The sequence below is a fragment of the Caenorhabditis elegans genome, chromosome I, assembly GCF_000002985.6.
Source record: "Caenorhabditis elegans chromosome I".
Taxonomy (NCBI): domain Eukaryota; kingdom Metazoa; phylum Nematoda; class Chromadorea; order Rhabditida; family Rhabditidae; genus Caenorhabditis; species Caenorhabditis elegans.
This window is the reverse complement of record NC_003279.8, coordinates 4,917,339-4,933,835: the sequence shown is the minus strand read 5'-3', so window position 1 is coordinate 4,933,835 and position 16,497 is coordinate 4,917,339. Positions and strand designations below refer to the sequence as shown.

The 16,497-nt window shown below is 34.6% G+C and overlaps 4 protein-coding genes across 5 annotated transcripts; 1 reads left to right on the top strand and 3 right to left on the bottom strand.

Moving 5' to 3' along the window:
• Positions 1 to 1,660: 1,660 nt before the first annotated feature.
• Positions 1,661 to 5,329, bottom strand: acl-11 (Phospholipid/glycerol acyltransferase domain-containing protein). Its single transcript, NM_059078.5, has 6 exons — positions 5,160 to 5,329; positions 4,126 to 4,737; positions 3,290 to 3,408; positions 3,130 to 3,235; positions 2,277 to 2,338; positions 1,661 to 2,225 (listed from the first exon to the last, which is right to left on the bottom strand). The coding sequence occupies exons 2-6, from the start codon at positions 4,735 to 4,737 to the stop codon at positions 2,018 to 2,020; spliced, it is 1,107 nt and encodes a 368-aa protein (NP_491479.2). The 5' UTR covers positions 5,160 to 5,329; the 3' UTR covers positions 1,661 to 2,017.
• mfsd-13.1 (Major Facilitator Superfamily Domain containing homolog) lies at positions 4,996 to 7,201 on the bottom strand. Of its 2 annotated transcripts, NM_059077.6 has the most exons (6): positions 7,047 to 7,189; positions 6,871 to 7,002; positions 6,501 to 6,818; positions 5,906 to 6,453; positions 5,403 to 5,595; positions 4,996 to 5,355 (listed from the first exon to the last, which is right to left on the bottom strand). In NM_059077.6, the coding sequence occupies exons 1-6, from the start codon at positions 7,101 to 7,103 to the stop codon at positions 5,197 to 5,199; spliced, it is 1,407 nt and encodes a 468-aa protein (NP_491478.1). In that variant the 5' UTR covers positions 7,104 to 7,189; the 3' UTR covers positions 4,996 to 5,196. The 2 variants fall into 2 exon arrangements, with proteins under 2 accessions (NP_491478.1, NP_001360002.1); NM_001372665.1 differs by having other exon boundaries at positions 4,997 to 5,355; positions 5,403 to 6,453; positions 7,047 to 7,201.
• A 401-nt stretch (positions 7,202 to 7,602) lies between these two features.
• Positions 7,603 to 13,077, top strand: imb-1 (Importin N-terminal domain-containing protein). The gene is made up of 14 exons (NM_059076.8): positions 7,603 to 7,698; positions 7,751 to 7,946; positions 7,994 to 8,129; positions 8,178 to 8,441; positions 8,684 to 8,944; positions 9,177 to 9,695; positions 9,747 to 10,004; positions 10,053 to 10,302; positions 10,355 to 10,545; positions 10,604 to 10,753; positions 10,800 to 10,895; positions 11,524 to 11,706; positions 11,752 to 11,838; positions 12,392 to 13,077. Exons 1-14 carry the CDS (start codon positions 7,641 to 7,643, stop codon positions 12,431 to 12,433), a joined length of 2,691 nt encoding a protein of 896 aa, NP_491477.2. The 5' UTR covers positions 7,603 to 7,640; the 3' UTR covers positions 12,434 to 13,077.
• F21F3.7 (Transmembrane protein 230) lies at positions 13,078 to 15,464 on the bottom strand. Its single transcript, NM_001026230.3, has 4 exons — positions 15,393 to 15,464; positions 14,885 to 15,075; positions 13,978 to 14,099; positions 13,078 to 13,616 (listed from the first exon to the last, which is right to left on the bottom strand). The coding sequence occupies exons 1-4, from the start codon at positions 15,438 to 15,440 to the stop codon at positions 13,471 to 13,473; spliced, it is 507 nt and encodes a 168-aa protein (NP_001021401.1). The 5' UTR covers positions 15,441 to 15,464; the 3' UTR covers positions 13,078 to 13,470.
• Between the last annotated feature and the right edge of the window lie 1,033 nt (positions 15,465 to 16,497).

Here is a 16,497-nt window from a genome sequence, read left to right as displayed (position 1 = left end):
CAAAGTATTGAAATTTTTCCAAATTATTCCCCAATTTCGGGAAAGACCCTTCTGCATCAAAGTGGTGTCTGGGGATATGAGTTGAGTTCTAATCTAATAGAAAGAATCTTGAAAGTGCCGAAACAGAAACATTTCATCCTCTTTGATAAGAAGAGTCATGTTGTTGCATTTGATTCCTCTTTGATTACGAGATTACACAAACGGTAGAAACACTAATTGCAAGTGTGAGTCATTTTTCGAAATCTAGGAAACCATCAGGTGTATAGATGTGAGGAAGTGCAAAGAACCGTACTTGGTAACAGTAGGAGTGTGCAAACAACAAAGCATTGTGTTCAATCTGTGTACAATTGCATTTGGGTTGTTGGCGTTCAGCATAGCACCTATATGATCGACCTTTGGCAATTAATCGATATGTTCTGGACGAGGCAGGTAGGCATTTATAAAAGAAAAAAAAACAAAAAGGACAGGGAAGGAAGGGAGTGACTCAGGTTCAAGACGATGATGGCGCCGATTGCGACCAACAGTCGGAAATGAAATGGCAGCAGAGATAGCGATGATGGAAGACGGTAGGAGAAACCTTGAGATTGAACTGTCACTTTCAATTTCCACCAGGTGGCCATTGTTGACCAGTCCAAGAAAAACCGATGAAATAACTCATGTGTGTGAGCCCTGGAGAGCTGCTACCCGTGTGTAGCACAGGACGGGGACGTACACACATTCAAAGGGAAGGAAAGCGGGTCAGGCCAATATCTCTGACCGCTCTCCACAGCCTGCCGTACTGCCTCGCTATTGTAGCCGTGTGTGCAATGGCGAGTAACTGGATGCGCATGCGTTGAGTAAGTATGGCAACCGAAGAGCGTGGTAGAGATGCGGAGTGACGGGACGAGTGCTTGGCTACTTTAACTGGCCAGTCCACGATGGCGACGAAGCGAGAGGAGAACGAAGAAGAAGTCGTCCTTTCTTCAATTTGGTCCGGAAAAGGGGAGGTGTCCTTTTCTTGTTAGAAGAAGCAACTATTTGCGCTGATTTTGAAAATTTCCTCAAATTTCTATACATCTTGTGTGTTCTCTCAATTTTCTACCAAAAAGGGATTTATTCTGAAGCTTCAGTATGTCTTAAAACATCCTTGTAAATATAATATTTACGAATTCGAACGAACGAAAAACAATCCATCCCGTCGTTTAATTAAGTAGATCAATCAGCTCAAAAGCTGCCCAAAATAATCCCGTTCTCTCGAAGGACATCTCATTTTCGATGCAGTTTCCAAAAGACTTGAGAGCTCAAATGGTCCATCTGGTGCCACCCGAAAAAGGGTCTTTGCGGAGGGTCATGAATATTTTATGACGTTTGTTTTTGTAAAAACAGGGGGAGAGTTCGGAAAAAGTTCAGAAGATTCGAGATTTAGAAGAATTAGAGAAATTTGCTTGACACGTGAAAAAATGTAGACAAAATTAGTATTATAGGGACGCATAAAAACCATTCTGAAATTAACATGGAAATGCGCTCTACGCCTCTCCCTCGAACCATGGGTCTCGTTAGGTATTTGGCGGCAAATCGTAAACTCAATCGTATGGCCGTGGAGCGCGTTTCTGTGCCGATTTCAAAAAAGGATTTTCCTGCGCATAAGTAATAGGAGAAGACGGAAGTGCAGAAAAAAAAAGTAAAATTGTTATTGATAAACAAATAAAATTAGCAGAGAAAGGAAACTGCATGCAAAAAGATTAAAAGTTCAAAATGAAAAAAAAAAGAAAAAAAAATTATATAACAGGAATATTTGTGTTTCGATAACGAAAAGAAAACCAAATTCTAAAGAAAAAAGAGAATAAAATAAACAATTAGACTCTATTATAAACAAACCTAGAACCTTTTCTGTGACAGTGAAACTTTTTAAAAATGCTAAAATGCTTTCAAAAGCCTTTAAAATGTTTTAGAAGTTTTGCTTCTCAGAAAAGAGACAAATTTTAATTTTAAATTTTAAAAACCAAAATATATTGTACAAATTATGAAAATTATGCACCTAAACGCATTTTCTGATATGAAGCCATGCGATAAGCAATGGTGAAGATGCGATCGTTAACAAGTAGATTCTTCCAATTGTTCTGCTGAAGAACGGAGCAAGAAGAGCAGCTGAGAAGAAGAGTGTCGATGGGAGAGTCTGTGAAATTGGCACGCACGGGAGTGCACTTCCGGTGGATGGTTTCTCCGAATAGAATTCATCAATAATTCTGAAATCAGAGGAGAATATCAGTAGATGAATGAATGTTTGACACGGATACCTTTCCTTTTTCGTGAATCGCTCAATCGTCCAGGTGCGGAGCTCCAATTTCGCCTTGGGAACCTGCAAAGCAAATATTTGTAAATTTGAATATTTTTTCTTAGAAATTTTTGAAAAATATTTTCTTTGCAGCAAGACATATTTTGGAAGCCAGTTTTATTTGTGTTTAAAAAAATTCAAAACTTTGGGTTTTGGTTTTAAAATTTTGGGTTTTTTAAAGTTTTTGTTTTGGTATTTTTGGGACCAAAAGATCCAAAAAAAAAAACTTTTGCCAAAATTGGTTTTAATGAATTTTTCTTTAAAATTTTTTTTTAAAAACCAAAATTCGATTTTTTTTTAGATTTTTGTTTTCACAAATTACAATTTTTCTTTTTTGTTCCGAATTTTTTTTGGTCCCAGCCCTGAGCACCACCTTATTTAAAAATTTTAAAAATTTTAAATATTTTTATTCAAAAAGTGGTATTCACCCAGTTGTTGTCACTCATAATTCTGAAAATGGCCAAAAAACTACTTTTTTTTTAATTTTAAATTTATATTTTGATTATGTTTTAATTTTTTGCTGTTTACCGGAGGTAAATTAACATATTTAAAAAAAATTTTCTACTGTTATTTTCTGATGTTCAGATTTTAAAGATTTTTTGGAAACTAAAAAATGGCGGATTTTTGATTTTTTTTTTTCAAAAAAATAAGAAATTTTTCTTTAACTTCTGATTAAAAAGGGAAATCAGATTTTTTTAGGTTTTACATTACGATATTTCGTCTTCAAATTTGCAGTTCTATAGAGATCTGACAATGAGCGTATCAAAATTATCCGAATTTTTAATTTAAACTTTTTCGTGTAGTGATGCTGCTACCTCATCAATTGGAATCCTATCAAGATGAATATGAAGTTGTTTGAATTGTTGTGATCCACAACAAAAATCAAACATTCCAGGCGCCAATCCACGACGTTCCGCCATTCTGTAGATAATAATTAGATTATAATGAATTGTTAAATTCAATCCCAAATCAAACCTCATTTGTCCATACATTACAGTAACATCATAGATAGCGTCAAGTGTCGACAAATTGTCGAGTGCCAATTGTAATCCTCCACTGCGCGGACACAACACATTTTGCATTGGTTGACGGCCCTGAATGCGTCATTGAAAAAGCGGATTGAGGGGGAAGGGGACCGAAATTTGATTGAAGGACATTATGGGGAATGTCATGTTTTGATTGTTAGATGTTTCAAATTATACATATTTTATTAGTAAGGTTGTTTTTGCAATTTAGGTAAACCTGGAAACTAGAAAGCTGTGAAAATTTATTTTTAAAAAGTGCTAAATTTAGTTTAAATTTCCAATTTCGAAGATATTCAAAAATAATTCAATTACACCCAATTTCTGCATTTTTGGGATATTTCCGAAAAAATGATTTTTTGAAGCAACTGCAGAAGATTTTTCATTTTTCGTAGTTTTTGGCAAAAATGTATTTCTGGTTTTTTTTTTTGAAAAAAAGTACCCAAAAAAGCACAAAATTTTTTTAACCTGTGCAAACTCATACATTTCAAAAAACTTTCACCAAAATTGCAATCAAGACAATGTTTCATTGTTTTTTTTTTGCGGAAATTCAATTTTTGCTTTTAACGGAGAAAAATAAGGAGAAAAATAAATAATTTGTTATCCTTTCAAAAATTTATAAATTTAGATTTTTGTAAAATATTTTTCTAAAAATGTCACTCAAAAATGTAACTTGAGTACAGGTATGTTCATAATATTCAAGATTTTCAACAAAATTTGGATTTTCGCTTTTTCGTGATTTTAATGATACATCAATTTTTTTTAGATTTTAAAATTCAAATTCCTTACACTTTTCTCCAAAAATCGATTGCTGCTCTCCAGCAGATGTTTCTTTTTCGCAGAATTTCGTGTTCCTTCAGGAAAAATCAGAAGCCAATAGGGCGGATCAGATTCATTAAGCCACTTCAACTGTCGTAGAACCGGTGCTCCAATAAATTCTCCAAAACGTCGAACATAGATATAACCATGTTGAAAAATGTACCATCCGAACATTGGAACCAAATGAATCGAATTTTTAACCATCACACGAAAAGCCTGCTCATTTCCTTGATCTCCATGTCTAGCGGCAAGCATTACAGGAATAATCCAATCGACATTTGATTGATGATTTGAAATCATAACTGCATTCTCTGGTTTTCCAGTTTTATTCACCACTTCTTCATTAGTTCCGTGTAAGTAGATCTCAACTCCTGATAAGTTTTCAAATACAAAAAGACACAGTCTCATATATGATTTATAGAGCATATTGTCAAGTTGTTGTGCCACGTGTCGGGGCACAATCCACGAAACTCCACCGATCACAATTGCACACGAGGCAAATGGAACCATTGATAATGAAAGTAGGGAACATGGGATAATTGGTCGAAGTGCATCCACTGCTATTGTTAGAGATATTAACATCTGAAAATTTGTTCATTATTTTATTTTTAAATTAAAACGAACATAAAACAAGGTTCCTCTGCAAGTACTGGACTTTTCGAATATATTTTTGGATTACAAATTTTTTAATAGAAAATATTTTTGCCAAAATTTTTAACCGTTTTCATGTGAATTCTAATACAAATTTTGAAAAAAAAAACCCAGCAAAAAACCAACAAATTGTGAAAGTATAAAAATCGGCGGACATTTGGACAGCCACGTGACAAGGTATAAAGCAGAAAGCAATTGATATTTTATGTACAAAAAATGGCGGGAAAGAGGAGAATAAACAAGTTTGTTTGGTTTATCACAATGGGGAGAAATCACCGGTTTGAAACAAATTTCAATTAAATTGAATAACTAATGCATTAGGAAATATTGTAATATTAAATAAATTAAATTACCCGGAGAAAAGCGAAATATAAATACAATTTAAAGCTTTTAAATAACATGAGTAGTTCGAATATTTTGCTTTCTAAAACTGAACATCGACTTCATGACGGCGTACTGAATTCCTCCAATGATAACTGGAGTCATGAAGAGAATGAGGAGGATCGTGTTTTTTAGATCTTCAGACAGAACTTTTGACTTCAAATAGTCCTGAAAAAAATATAATAATTTGGTTTATCAAAAAAAATTGTTTTTACCTGATAACCCGACTGATTAAGCAAATGAACAATGATAACAGGAGCTACAGATTGTGCCGGTTTCACGAAAAGTGCGTTTAAACTGAATACAATAGATGGGATTCCTGAAGAACGGCTATTCTTCCGAGCGTCATCATCCACGAAATCGGAAATTATTATGTTGAAGAGTGGTGCTATTGTGTGCACTGTGACGCTGAAAGGACTTTTTTTGTTGAATAATTTAATAGTTTTAGAAGGAAAGTATTTCAGCTTTCTTTGTAAAAAAATAGAAAGACATTTAGCGGCAGGGGAGCACTTTGAATTAGAAAAAAGTCGATTTGAATCTGCTTTCATTGCATTTTTTTACTACTTTAGAAAATTTCTTCAAATGAGGATTTTTGCAAACTTTGGGCAAGCAAAAATTCACATTTAAAACGAGTTCACAGTCCTCTAAAGTAGTAAAAATGCTAATTTTTAACGACCAATTTCAAAGGTACTATTTCAATTTTCAGATTAAAACCTACCAATCGATAAGCATGAAGAGCATAATGCTATATGGATTTCCGGATGCAACGATCATAAATCCGGATAAAAACGAGACAATATAACTAACAGAAATCACCCGAATCGCGCCAGCATTTGCAATTAGCTTTTCATTAACAATTAGAATAATTTGTGGTCCAAGTGTGAGTAGCATAAAGAATAAACTCAATCGAATCGATCCACTCGGTAGAATATCCTGAGGAATTAGGATTTCTGTAATAATTGATGCAAAATTCATATGAGCAATACTTCTTGCTGTATGGAAAAAATTGGTGATCACTATGGCGAGAAACTGTCGTTGTGAGAGAATTTGCTTGGTAAGATGAATAGAATTTTGAACATTTTCGTGGAATGTTAGTTGATGTTCCTTTTCTTTTTCTTGTTCTTTTTCAATTAAAACTTCTCGATCTCCTTGTTCCTTATCCTCTTGACGATTGTTTGTGATTTTTCCAAAGTGACCTCCCCACCAAAGACAAATGAAAGAAAGTATTGCGACGAAAAAGCAGATTCCTTGGAAAATCGGAAAATTCTGAAATTAGCGAACATTTCTTAAATCTAAATTTTAAATAATAATACCTTTAAACTGTTGCTCAGCTTTTCCGTGACAGCAATCGAAAATACCGATAAAAGAATTGCGATTTGAGAATATTTCAGTGCTTTTACTCGGATCAATGACTGATTTTGTGTGGTGTCAGCGAATAGAGCTCCCCATGCAACACTGATTGCACTGAAGAATGCATCGTAAAGGAATAATGAGAGAACAAGGTGCAATCCTTCCAAATCTGAACCTTCTGTATTCCATGGGATCCACATGAACACAAATGAGCCAACAAGGAAAGGAGATAAAGTTTTGATCACTAATAAGCGATTTGTGAGCCATGATCCACGAATTTCCTGAAAACAAAATATTAAATAATCATTTCTAGCTTACAAATATAACAAATACCTGCAAATATCCAAAAAGTGGATCATTTATTGCATTCCAGACCATAAACAAAGTTTGCGCAATGTTGAACCATTTTGTGTTGACGTGAAACTGATTAATGTATACTTTAACATAATAAAACATGAAGAGCGTCTGAAAATTGAGCTTTTTGAGAATTTAGGATACGAAACTCTCACCTGCAGAACACTTAATCCGAACTGTGAGAGTCCGATTGATAATAGGGAACTTCTCATTATTAAATTCGTATATTTCTTTCTTCAAACTATTAATTTTACAGGAATTTGAACAGATTTCCATGAAAAAACAGCAAAATACAGCAAAAAAAATGAAGAAAAATGAAATAATGCATGTACGCTCCATTGAAAATCTGTTATGGAAGAGAAATACAACGAATTTGAAAATGAGTGTCTCGGCGCGACAATGCTCCTATAACAGTCGTTTTCTCTGCGTCTCTTCATGAAATTTTCGGCGCAATTTACTTTTTCGAATTTTTGCACTTCTAAATCTGTTGAAATTTCTAAAATTTCCATCAAAAACGTAAATTTTCTTATTTAAAAAAATTTTAATAGGTTCCCGCTAAACTTTTTTACGAAACTTTATCAATTTCACTCTTTATCATCGGTAAAATTATCAAAAAAGCCCGAAAAACTATTTTCAAAATTTTAAATTGATTAGTATTTCTCTCGAGAGTGTATTTCCTCACTTAATCATCCTCAAATACATATTTTTCAGTAACTACGCTTACTCGGCTTCCGAAGTTTCTGAAGACAATGGCAGAACAAGCGGCAGAACAGATGCTGACGGTTTTGGAGAAAACCGTCTCACAAAGTAAGTTTAATTAAATAAGTAGATTTCAAATATTATAAAAATATATTTTCAGATCAAAATGATCAGAAACAGGCGATGGACTATATTGCGGCGGCATGTCAACAAGATTTTCCCGTTTTCGTTCAGTGTCTCAGTATGATACTTCGCACACAGCAATGTCAGTCATTTGTTCGTCAAGCCGCCGGTTTGCAGTTGAAAAACGTTCTATGTGCCAAAGAAACTGAAACCAAAAATGTGTATCTGCAAAGGTAAAACATTTTTTTAATAGAAAAAGTTTATAAAAATTGATTTTCAGATGGCTACAATTGACGGCTGAAGTCAGAGAACAGGTAAAGCAGAATGTGACCGGAACATTGGGAACTGAACCATCAAGACCATCAATTGCAGCTCAATGCGTTGCAGCAATCGCATGTGCAGAGCTTCCACAAAATGTAAGTATATATTGTACAGGACTTTATAAAAAAAATCATATTTTTTAGCTATGGCCCAATGTGATCAACCTGCTAAAGAGCAACGTGACAGAGTCACAAAGCGGAGAAATGCTGAAAGAATCTTCACTTGAAACTCTTGGATACATTTGTCAAGACATTGATCCACGAGTTTTGGAGACAAAAGCCAATGACGTCCTAACAGCAATTATTCACGGAATGCGTCCCGAGGAATCATCCGCCAACGTTCGATTCGCGGCCACCAATGCTTTATTGAATTCGCTAGAGTTCACAAACACGAACTTTAGCAATGAGGTGAGAAAAAAAGTGTTTAACCTCAAAGTGTGTTCAAATGAACGAATTTCGCAAAGATACTTCTCAAAAATGTTTCGGCAATTTGTTATGGCGATTAAAAAATCTTCAAAAGAACATAAATTTTTTTTGGTAAATTTTTTGAGAGTTATCATTATGAAATTTGATCGTTTTAGGCCAGTTAGTCTATTTCAGCAAATTGCCCACAAACTATACTTTCTCTTCAATGATTATTTCAAATTCAGGCCGAGAGAAACATCATCATGCAAGTTGTTTGTGAATCGACGAGCAGCAGTGATCAACGAGTAAAAGTAGCTGCTCTCCAGTGTCTTGTTCGGATCATGCAGCTGTACTATGAACATATGCTTTCATATATGGGCAGTGCACTCTTCCAAATCACTCTCTCTGCAATGAAATCCCAGGAGCCTGAAGTGGCAATGCAAGGAATGGAATTCTGGTCAACTGTCGCTGAGGAAGAATTTGACTTGTACATGACCTATGAGGATGTAAGAAATACGCGTTTTGATCGGAATGCTGCCATTTTTATTTAAAATTAGTGTCAATAAATAGAAAATCACTTGAATTATCTAAAAATTACTTTTTTTCTGTTGATTTTCAGATAATTCAAGAGATTTCCTATATTCTGACATTAATTTTTAATAAGAAATGTTGAAAGCAATTCCGTAGAATTGCCGAAAATAATTGGTTGTGGTTGACTCTAATTCTCCAAAATTCCAGGAAGTTGAAAGAGGAGCTCCAAATCCAAAATGTGCATCGCTACGATTCATGGAACAAGCTGCTTCACATGTGTGCCCGGTTCTTCTTGAAGCAATGGCTCACCACGACGATGGAGACGATGATGATGACTGGACACCAGCAAAAGCTGCCGGTGTATGCTTGATGCTTGCTGCTCAATGTGTACGGGATGATATTGTCAATCACGTGATTCCATTCTTCAAACACTTCCAAAATCCTGATTGGAAATACAAGGAAGCAGCTATCATGGCATTCGGATCTATTCTTGATGGTCCTGATCCAAAGAAGCTTCTTCCGATGGCACAGGAAGCTCTTCCAGCTATTGTTGCAGCCATGTGTGATAAGAATGTCAATGTACGTGATACTGCTGCATGGTCTCTTGGAAGAGTTATTGATACGTGCTCGGAGCTTGCAAACAACGCGGAACTTCTTCAATCTGTTCTTCCGGTTCTTTCCAATGGTCTTCATCAAGAACCAAGAGTTGCTAACAATGTTTGCTGGGTATCGTTTTTTATTAATTTCCCTAATATTGTTATTTTTTAATAATTTCAGGCCCTCGTTTCCCTTGTCAAAGCTTGCTATGAGTCAGCCGTCGCAAATGGAACAGATGGAAGTGGACAACCGGACACATTTGCTCTTTCCTCAGTATTCGATCCAATGGTTGGAGAGCTTATCAAGATTACCGACAGAGTAGATGGAAATCAATCGAATCTTCGAATCACTGCATACGAGGCTCTGATGGAACTGATCAAGCATTCACCGAAGGACTGTTACTCAGCTGTTCGAAATACAACTGTAGTCATATTGAAGGCAACAAAAGTGTTAATCACGAGCGAGAAAAAATGATTTTAATTTCAGAAATTGGAAAGCCTGCTGCAAATGGAGTCTCAGGCGACCAGTGAAGCTGACAAGGCTCAAGTTCGGGATCTTCAAGCAATGCTGTGTGCCACATTACAATCCGTCACTCGCAAAATGCAGCCAGCCGACATTCCAGCCGTTGGAGAGCACATTATGAACGGACTTTATCAAATTATGAACAGAGCTGCAGCGACAAGAAGTAATGCGGTCATGGAAGAAGCTTTGTTGGCTGTTGCTTGCTTGGCAGAACGTAAGATTTTTTTCCGATTTTCTGAAGCATATTTGAACTGGAATTCTTTCAGATCTAGGAAAAGGATTCCTCAGTTACATGAACGTGCTGAAACCATATTTGCTAGAAGGACTTTCGAATACAGATGAGACACAAGTATGTGCCGCCGCCGTTGGACTTGTCACCGACCTCAGTCGTGCTCTTGAAGCCGAAATCATGCCATTCATGGATGAATTGATTCAAAAGTTGATTCTGTGTCTTCAGGTAAGATTCGAGAAATGAGAAAACTCAGCTCGCATAAAATTATAATTTGATTTTTCAGTCACCACGGTTAGATAGAAACGTGAAAGTTGTGATTATTGGAACATTTGCTGACATTGCAATGGCTATCGAAGCACATTTCGAACGATATGTCGGCAGTGTTGTACCGATTCTCAACAATGCTCAAAATGCTGCAGTTGTCACTGATCCGGTAAAAAATGAAAAACATTATTCGAATTTATAATTAATTTTTCCAGAACGATGATGATCAAGTTGATTATGTGGATAGATTAAGAGAAGCTTGCCTCAATTCATATACTGGAATTATTCAAGGATTGAAGGCAATTCCTGACGTATGTGATTAGGCAAACGACGCATTTGAAAAATGTTATATGCAAAAACAGTGTATTTTTGAAAATGTTCAATTTTTAAAATTGGAAAATTTAATATTCTTTCAATTTTTCTCATAGAATTTTCTCGCGTTTTTTTTTCGTAAAATTTGAAAAGTCAAATTTCAAATCAAACTTATTCTATAAATTCTCCCAAAATTGTCATGAAAAAAATAACTGAAAAAACCACCAAAATTTTGAAAATACACAATTTCCGAAAAAACCGGAAAATCGAAAAATGTTCAAAAAATTAACCATGAAATTCAATTTTGATCAAATTTTGTTTATGTTGATTAAAAAAGTTTGAAAAAAATTTCTTCCCATAATGAGGAAAAATAACCCGAATTTCAAGATTTTTTTTGTTGAAATATCGGAAAACGAAAAATTCAAAAATTTCCGTTTTTCGATTTTTTTAAAATTTTAATTTTTTTTAGTTAAAAAATTGCAATATTAAACTTATTCTATACATTTTTTTAATAATAAAAAGCGAGAAAATTCTATGAAAAAAACTAAACAAATTAAAAAAAAATACACAGTTGTTTTTGCTTATAATTTTTTGACAAACCGGAAATTTTAATTTTAATGATTTCAGACGACCGCTGCCCGAAACATGATCAATGTATTCGTCGAGCCGATAGTTCAACTGATTACACGGATTTCATCAATGGAACCAGTTCCACCATCAGAAGCACTTATCGCTACTACAGCTGGTATCATTGGTGATCTTGTTCAGTTGTATGAGGGTGATATTATTCGATTCTTCCTAACTGATAATGTTCGTTTTTATTATTATTATTCAAATCTGAAAATTATTTTCCAGGTGACACAAATGCTGCAAAAGGGTAGAAAGTCAAAGGTGTCAAAGACGAAATCGATGGCCAATTGGGCGACCAAAGAAATTAAAAAGGTAACATTGAAAAATCGAAATTCATTTTTTTTTTAGAAAACAAGAAAATAAACCATAATGACCAAATATAACAACAAAAATTAAAAAAAAATCTACATGAATTTCTTAAAATATTGCAACAAAAAAAACTACTAAATGTTTTTTCCTGGTTAAATTTATCGGGTTTTTTCGAATTTTTGATTTTAAACACCTGTTGCCAATTTTGAGACATTTTTTCACAAAAAAGTTATAAGTTGTATGCTAGTTTTGAAGATTCTGCAATTTTTGTGGGTCATCAAGTTTTAAAGACAAAATCTCCGAAAAAAAAAACTAACAAAAGTTGCTAATTCAAATTTAATTCAGTCGTTCCTTTTATTTTTTTGCAAAAATTTTTTTAAACATTATTTTAAGAAATTAGAAAAAATCCAAAAATTTTTTTTAAACGGTTATATTCGGTCATTACTGTCAATTTTCTTTCATTTAAAGCAAAATTCCAAAACAAATATTCTCTAAGCTATAAATACTTACTTTTTTCCTTTTTCATCAACATTTCTAACGAATAAACTAGTTGCAGCATACGAACAACGGAGCAGCTACGTTCAATTTTAATCGTTAAGCAACACAAAACTTTCAATCTCAGTTCACTTTTTTTTCCAATTTTTCTTATTTTCTTCCTCCACCCCCCACATTTCTCTTTCATTTCCCCACATCTCTTCTTACAGGTCATATGCTCTCTGTTTCTCTCTCTTTGTCTCTCCCGTTTCCTTTTCTCATTCATTGCTCCGTTTTTTCCATCTTCCAAGTTTCCAGCTTCATCTCCTCCCCGGTATTTTTATTTTATTTTTTTATCTCTGACGAATTAGAATGTAATTTCCCCCACTTTTATTTTCGTTTCCTAGATTGTTTGCTTTATATTTTTGTGTGTGTGACCCCTCATTATTCAAATTTTTCTATTATGATTCTGATTTTTAGCAGCAATTATCTTCATCATTTTCTGGTTGTTTTTTGTCGGTCTTTATCGATTATCGTTTTTGCCCAAATTTGAAACTTCTAACACGGTATCTGACGGCCCTATACGTTATCATTTTGTTTCCCCTATTTATTCATCACTATTTTTTTTCTCAAAGTTTTACCGGCTAACACTATTAGTTTTTTTTTGTAAATCTATGTTTTCTATCCGAAGGGCTGTCAGTTACCAGTTGTCATCCCGCCTATTTCAATCTCAAGACACATCAATTGCACTAAATGATTCTCTTGGAATATTTTGGAATATATTTTTTTTTTAACGAAAAAAAAATTAATGACAAGTAGGAAAAAATAAATACATAGAAGTAAATGATAAATGATGGGGTAGTAAGGTAGTAGTAGAAACTATGTACATAGAGGGAAGGTGGTGGCAATTTGAAAAGCTCGGAAAAAAATGCAGGGGATTTGAATCAATTTTGATTAGAGGAAAAAGAAACCGGTGGAGGAATCTTGGAAATCATCGACAATAATGAAGAAAAGTGAAGATTAGATGAGAATTGAAGGCTAAGAAATCTCTCGAATGACCATGTTTTCGGGGGTTTTGAAATGAGGAGACCACCTCAATTCTGATTTTTTGTGTGTGTTTGACTAGATTACAAAACGTGGATTCAGAATAAATGGATGGGGCTATCGATTGAAAGTGGGCAATTTGTCGAATGAGTAACCAGGCCGGCCGCATAATGTACACGTCACGTAGTACACGTGGTAGAAGCCCGGAATAAAGCAAACGAGGCCGGCGAAGAAGAATACCCAGTGTTGCATTCCGGAATGAGCTGAAAATGGTGAGGATTTGGATGAATGGGTTACTGTAGAGCTATCAAAGAAGCAAAATTTCATGATTTATGAGTTAAAGAATACGGTACCTGGTCTGGACACGAAACATTTTTTTGTCAAATGCGACAGTAATTTTCTACTCGATTTTTCTACATTTTTTTACAATTTATTGGAAAACTGTTTGAAAAATTAGTAATAATTCATCGGAAAAAATTTGAAAATTAAAGTACTCTTTAAAGGTGCAAACACCAAAAATTTGTCGTGTCGAGATAGGATACTCGATTTTTGGAGCAAATATCGCAAAATTTCGCATCCGAGTAATACTTTCCATTTTTTATTTGCCAAAAAAAAAAGACTCACCTTCATCTGGATTCATAGCAACCCAACATCCTATCACAAGAAGAACTGCTCCAACAGCTGTTAATATAATTGATCCAATTATCACTTTGATATTTGATTTAAGCTGTGGACTGCATAAACCTCTGAAATATTAAACGGTTTTTGAGCTTTTACAATTTATTTTTTATTCTATCTTTTATTTCATAGTCTCTAATGTTTTCGTTTCAATAATCACGTGTTTGTTCAGTGCTGCCCTTTAGGGCACACAGGTGTGAGATTTGGCGCCAATCGTGGCGAGACCCGCCGCTTTTCTTTTTTCCAAACACATGTTTTTGGGTGGCGACTACTTTGATTTTTAGTCTTACTCTCATTTAAAAAAAAGAAGTTTTTTCAATTTTAGATTTTTTGAATATTGGCCAAAAAATTTCTGATCGAGCAAACTTTTTAGTTCCAAGATTTTTTTTGGAAAAAACTTATTTGAATTCAGCAAATGTTGTACTTTCGAAGTTATTACGTGAAGATAAAATCCTGAGAATGCGTATTGAGCAACATATTTGACGCACATAATATCTCGTAGCGAAAACTACAGTAACTATTAAAATGACTACCGTGGCGCTTGTGTCGATTGACAGGCTCGATTTTTTGAATGATTTTTTTTTGAATTGTGACAGCGATATTCCATTTTTCTTCCGTATTATTTTGTAATTTTTAGATTAGTTTCAACAAACAGAAAAAATTAAAAATCGACCCCGTAAATCTACAAAAGCGCTATAGTAGCCATTCAAATAATTACTGTAGTTTTCGCTTCGAGATATTTTTTGCGTCAGAAGAATATTGTTCTTGCATAATATTTTTAAAACAAAGTTTTTTTGAATTCTCTTCAAATTTTATTTTATTTTAAAAAGAACAAATTTTAAAAAAAGCTTACGTTGATTTATTCTCTTGAGGCCTACTCGGAGTGAACGGAGGACTACTTCCAGGATAAACTCCTCCATTTCCATATGGTGCATCGTCGTGTTCCATTGAAATTGCCTCGTGTGCTCGATTTTCAGCCGTGACCGCTCTTCCAGCCAGCTTTTCAGCGTCTTCGTCGTCCGATTCGTTTCGATCGACTATCAGCTGAAACAAAAAATGTAAGAATAGTGACAGAATTACTTCTATGATCATTTATTTTCTCACGTTTTCGTGGTTTCCGTATGAATTTTCTAGTGGTTTTCTGTCGAAAGCCAGCGGTTTTTCGTTATTATGAATTATAAATGAGTTTCAGCATGTTGAAAAAAGAAAAAAAGAAAACAGCGATGGATTAGAACACAGAAATCTTTCTTGAAAAAGAATAAGAAAAAAAAATAAAAAATGGATTGTTTTTGGTGTCGGTTTGGCTACAAAAGAGTCATTTTTCTTTTGTCTGTATTATTTTTTGAATACAAATAACTTACATGTTGTCCCTGTGACACATTACGCTGATGTCCTGGCATGCTAGGCATATCTGGAAATATTTATTTTGAAGTAAGAAACACAGTTTCATTTGCAAAAAAACCACGTGGGAGAGGAGGGGCGAGAGAGAGAAAACAAAAAAATTCTGAAGATATGCAACGACGAGAATCGATTCCAATTGCATTTTTGCCCCAAACATGTTTTGTGTGTGAGGAAATGATGAAGAAAGGCGGCGATTTGAATTGAGATAACATTTTTTGGAACGAAACTGAGAGGGAAGAGAGAGGGCAAATCGAGATTCTTTTATCGCTTGAGAAATGTATTTTTTTAATTCGTGATTCATGTTCATGCAAAATTTGAATAAAATTTAACAAGAACTTTGGTGTTTTTTCACGGAAACAAAAATAAAAAAAAACACTTAAAAATTACAGTTTTCAAGCTTCTGCTTCGGGACCCGGCTGACAGAAATGTGTATGTGCCTTTAAAGTCTACAGTATTTAGCTACATTTTTAATCGAAAGTTTCAATTTGAAATGGCAACAAATTTAGGAAATAAGTTTTAGTTTCCAGTTTGGAGAAATATAATGAAAGCGTGACACGCGAATCGGGGTCGCGAAGTGACTAATCGCGCACCCATTTCCGCCTCTTCAACTCTTTTGGCAAACATTGGTGGTGGTGAGAGAGAAGAGAGAGCCGCAACGCGTGACCGCGACGCATCCGAACGTCTTCGTCCTCGAATTTCCGGATTTGTTTTTATCCGCGGATATTCCGAAATTACAACTATTTTCCACCGTTTTCTCTCAACTTTTCTGCATTTTCTTCTCCGAATTTTTCTCTCCTTTCTGATTTATCACCCGACTCGCACGCACAAAACGCGCAATGTTTGTTTTGATGTCTCTGGGTTTGTTGAAAAAAACACCTGCCATTTATTTCTTTTCTCGTAGTTTGATTCAGTTATCGTCAAAGTGAGTCAGAGACTAGAACGCGTCGTTATCTTATCAATGAGGAATTCCTAAGAAGACAGTAAATACATCAATCCATTATTTTTGCATTAAAAACGATTATCAAGCAAGTAACTGCGAACATTGATGATGTTCTCTCTTTTATC

Excerpts from the sequence above, each read along its gene's own strand:
- acl-11 (NM_059078.5), bottom strand. The coding sequence starts at position 4,737 with ATGTTAATATCTCTAACAATAGCAGTGGATGCACTTCGACCAATTATC. Across the intron at positions 3,236-3,289 it reads GTAATGTATGGACAAATGAG|AATGGCGGAACGTCGTGGAT; the intron begins GTTTGATTTGGG and ends TATTATCTACAG. Across the intron at positions 2,339-3,129 it reads ATAGGATTCCAATTGATGAG|GTTCCCAAGGCGAAATTGGA; the intron begins GTAGCAGCATCA and ends TTTGCTTTGCAG.
- mfsd-13.1 (NM_059077.6), bottom strand. The coding sequence starts at position 7,103 with ATGAGAAGTTCCCTATTATCAATCGGACTCTCACAGTTCGGATTAAGT. Across the intron at positions 5,596-5,905 it reads CTCTTCATGCTTATCGATTG|CGTCACAGTGCACACAATAG; the intron begins GTAGGTTTTAAT and ends AAGTCCTTTCAG. Across the intron at positions 5,356-5,402 it reads TTAATCAGTCGGGTTATCAG|GACTATTTGAAGTCAAAAGT; the intron begins GTAAAAACAATT and ends TATTTTTTTCAG.
- imb-1 (NM_059076.8), top strand. The coding sequence starts at position 7,641 with ATGGCAGAACAAGCGGCAGAACAGATGCTGACGGTTTTGGAGAAAACC. Across the intron at positions 7,947-7,993 it reads AAAAATGTGTATCTGCAAAG|ATGGCTACAATTGACGGCTG; the intron begins GTAAAACATTTT and ends ATTGATTTTCAG. Across the intron at positions 9,696-9,746 it reads TTGCTAACAATGTTTGCTGG|GCCCTCGTTTCCCTTGTCAA; the intron begins GTATCGTTTTTT and ends TAATAATTTCAG.
- F21F3.7 (NM_001026230.3), bottom strand. The coding sequence starts at position 15,440 with ATGCCTAGCATGCCAGGACATCAGCGTAATGTGTCACAGGGACAACAT. Across the intron at positions 14,100-14,884 it reads CCTCAAGAGAATAAATCAAC|AGGTTTATGCAGTCCACAGC; the intron begins GTAAGCTTTTTT and ends TTAATATTTCAG. Across the intron at positions 13,617-13,977 it reads TGCTATGAATCCAGATGAAG|CTCATTCCGGAATGCAACAC; the intron begins GTGAGTCTTTTT and ends CACCATTTTCAG.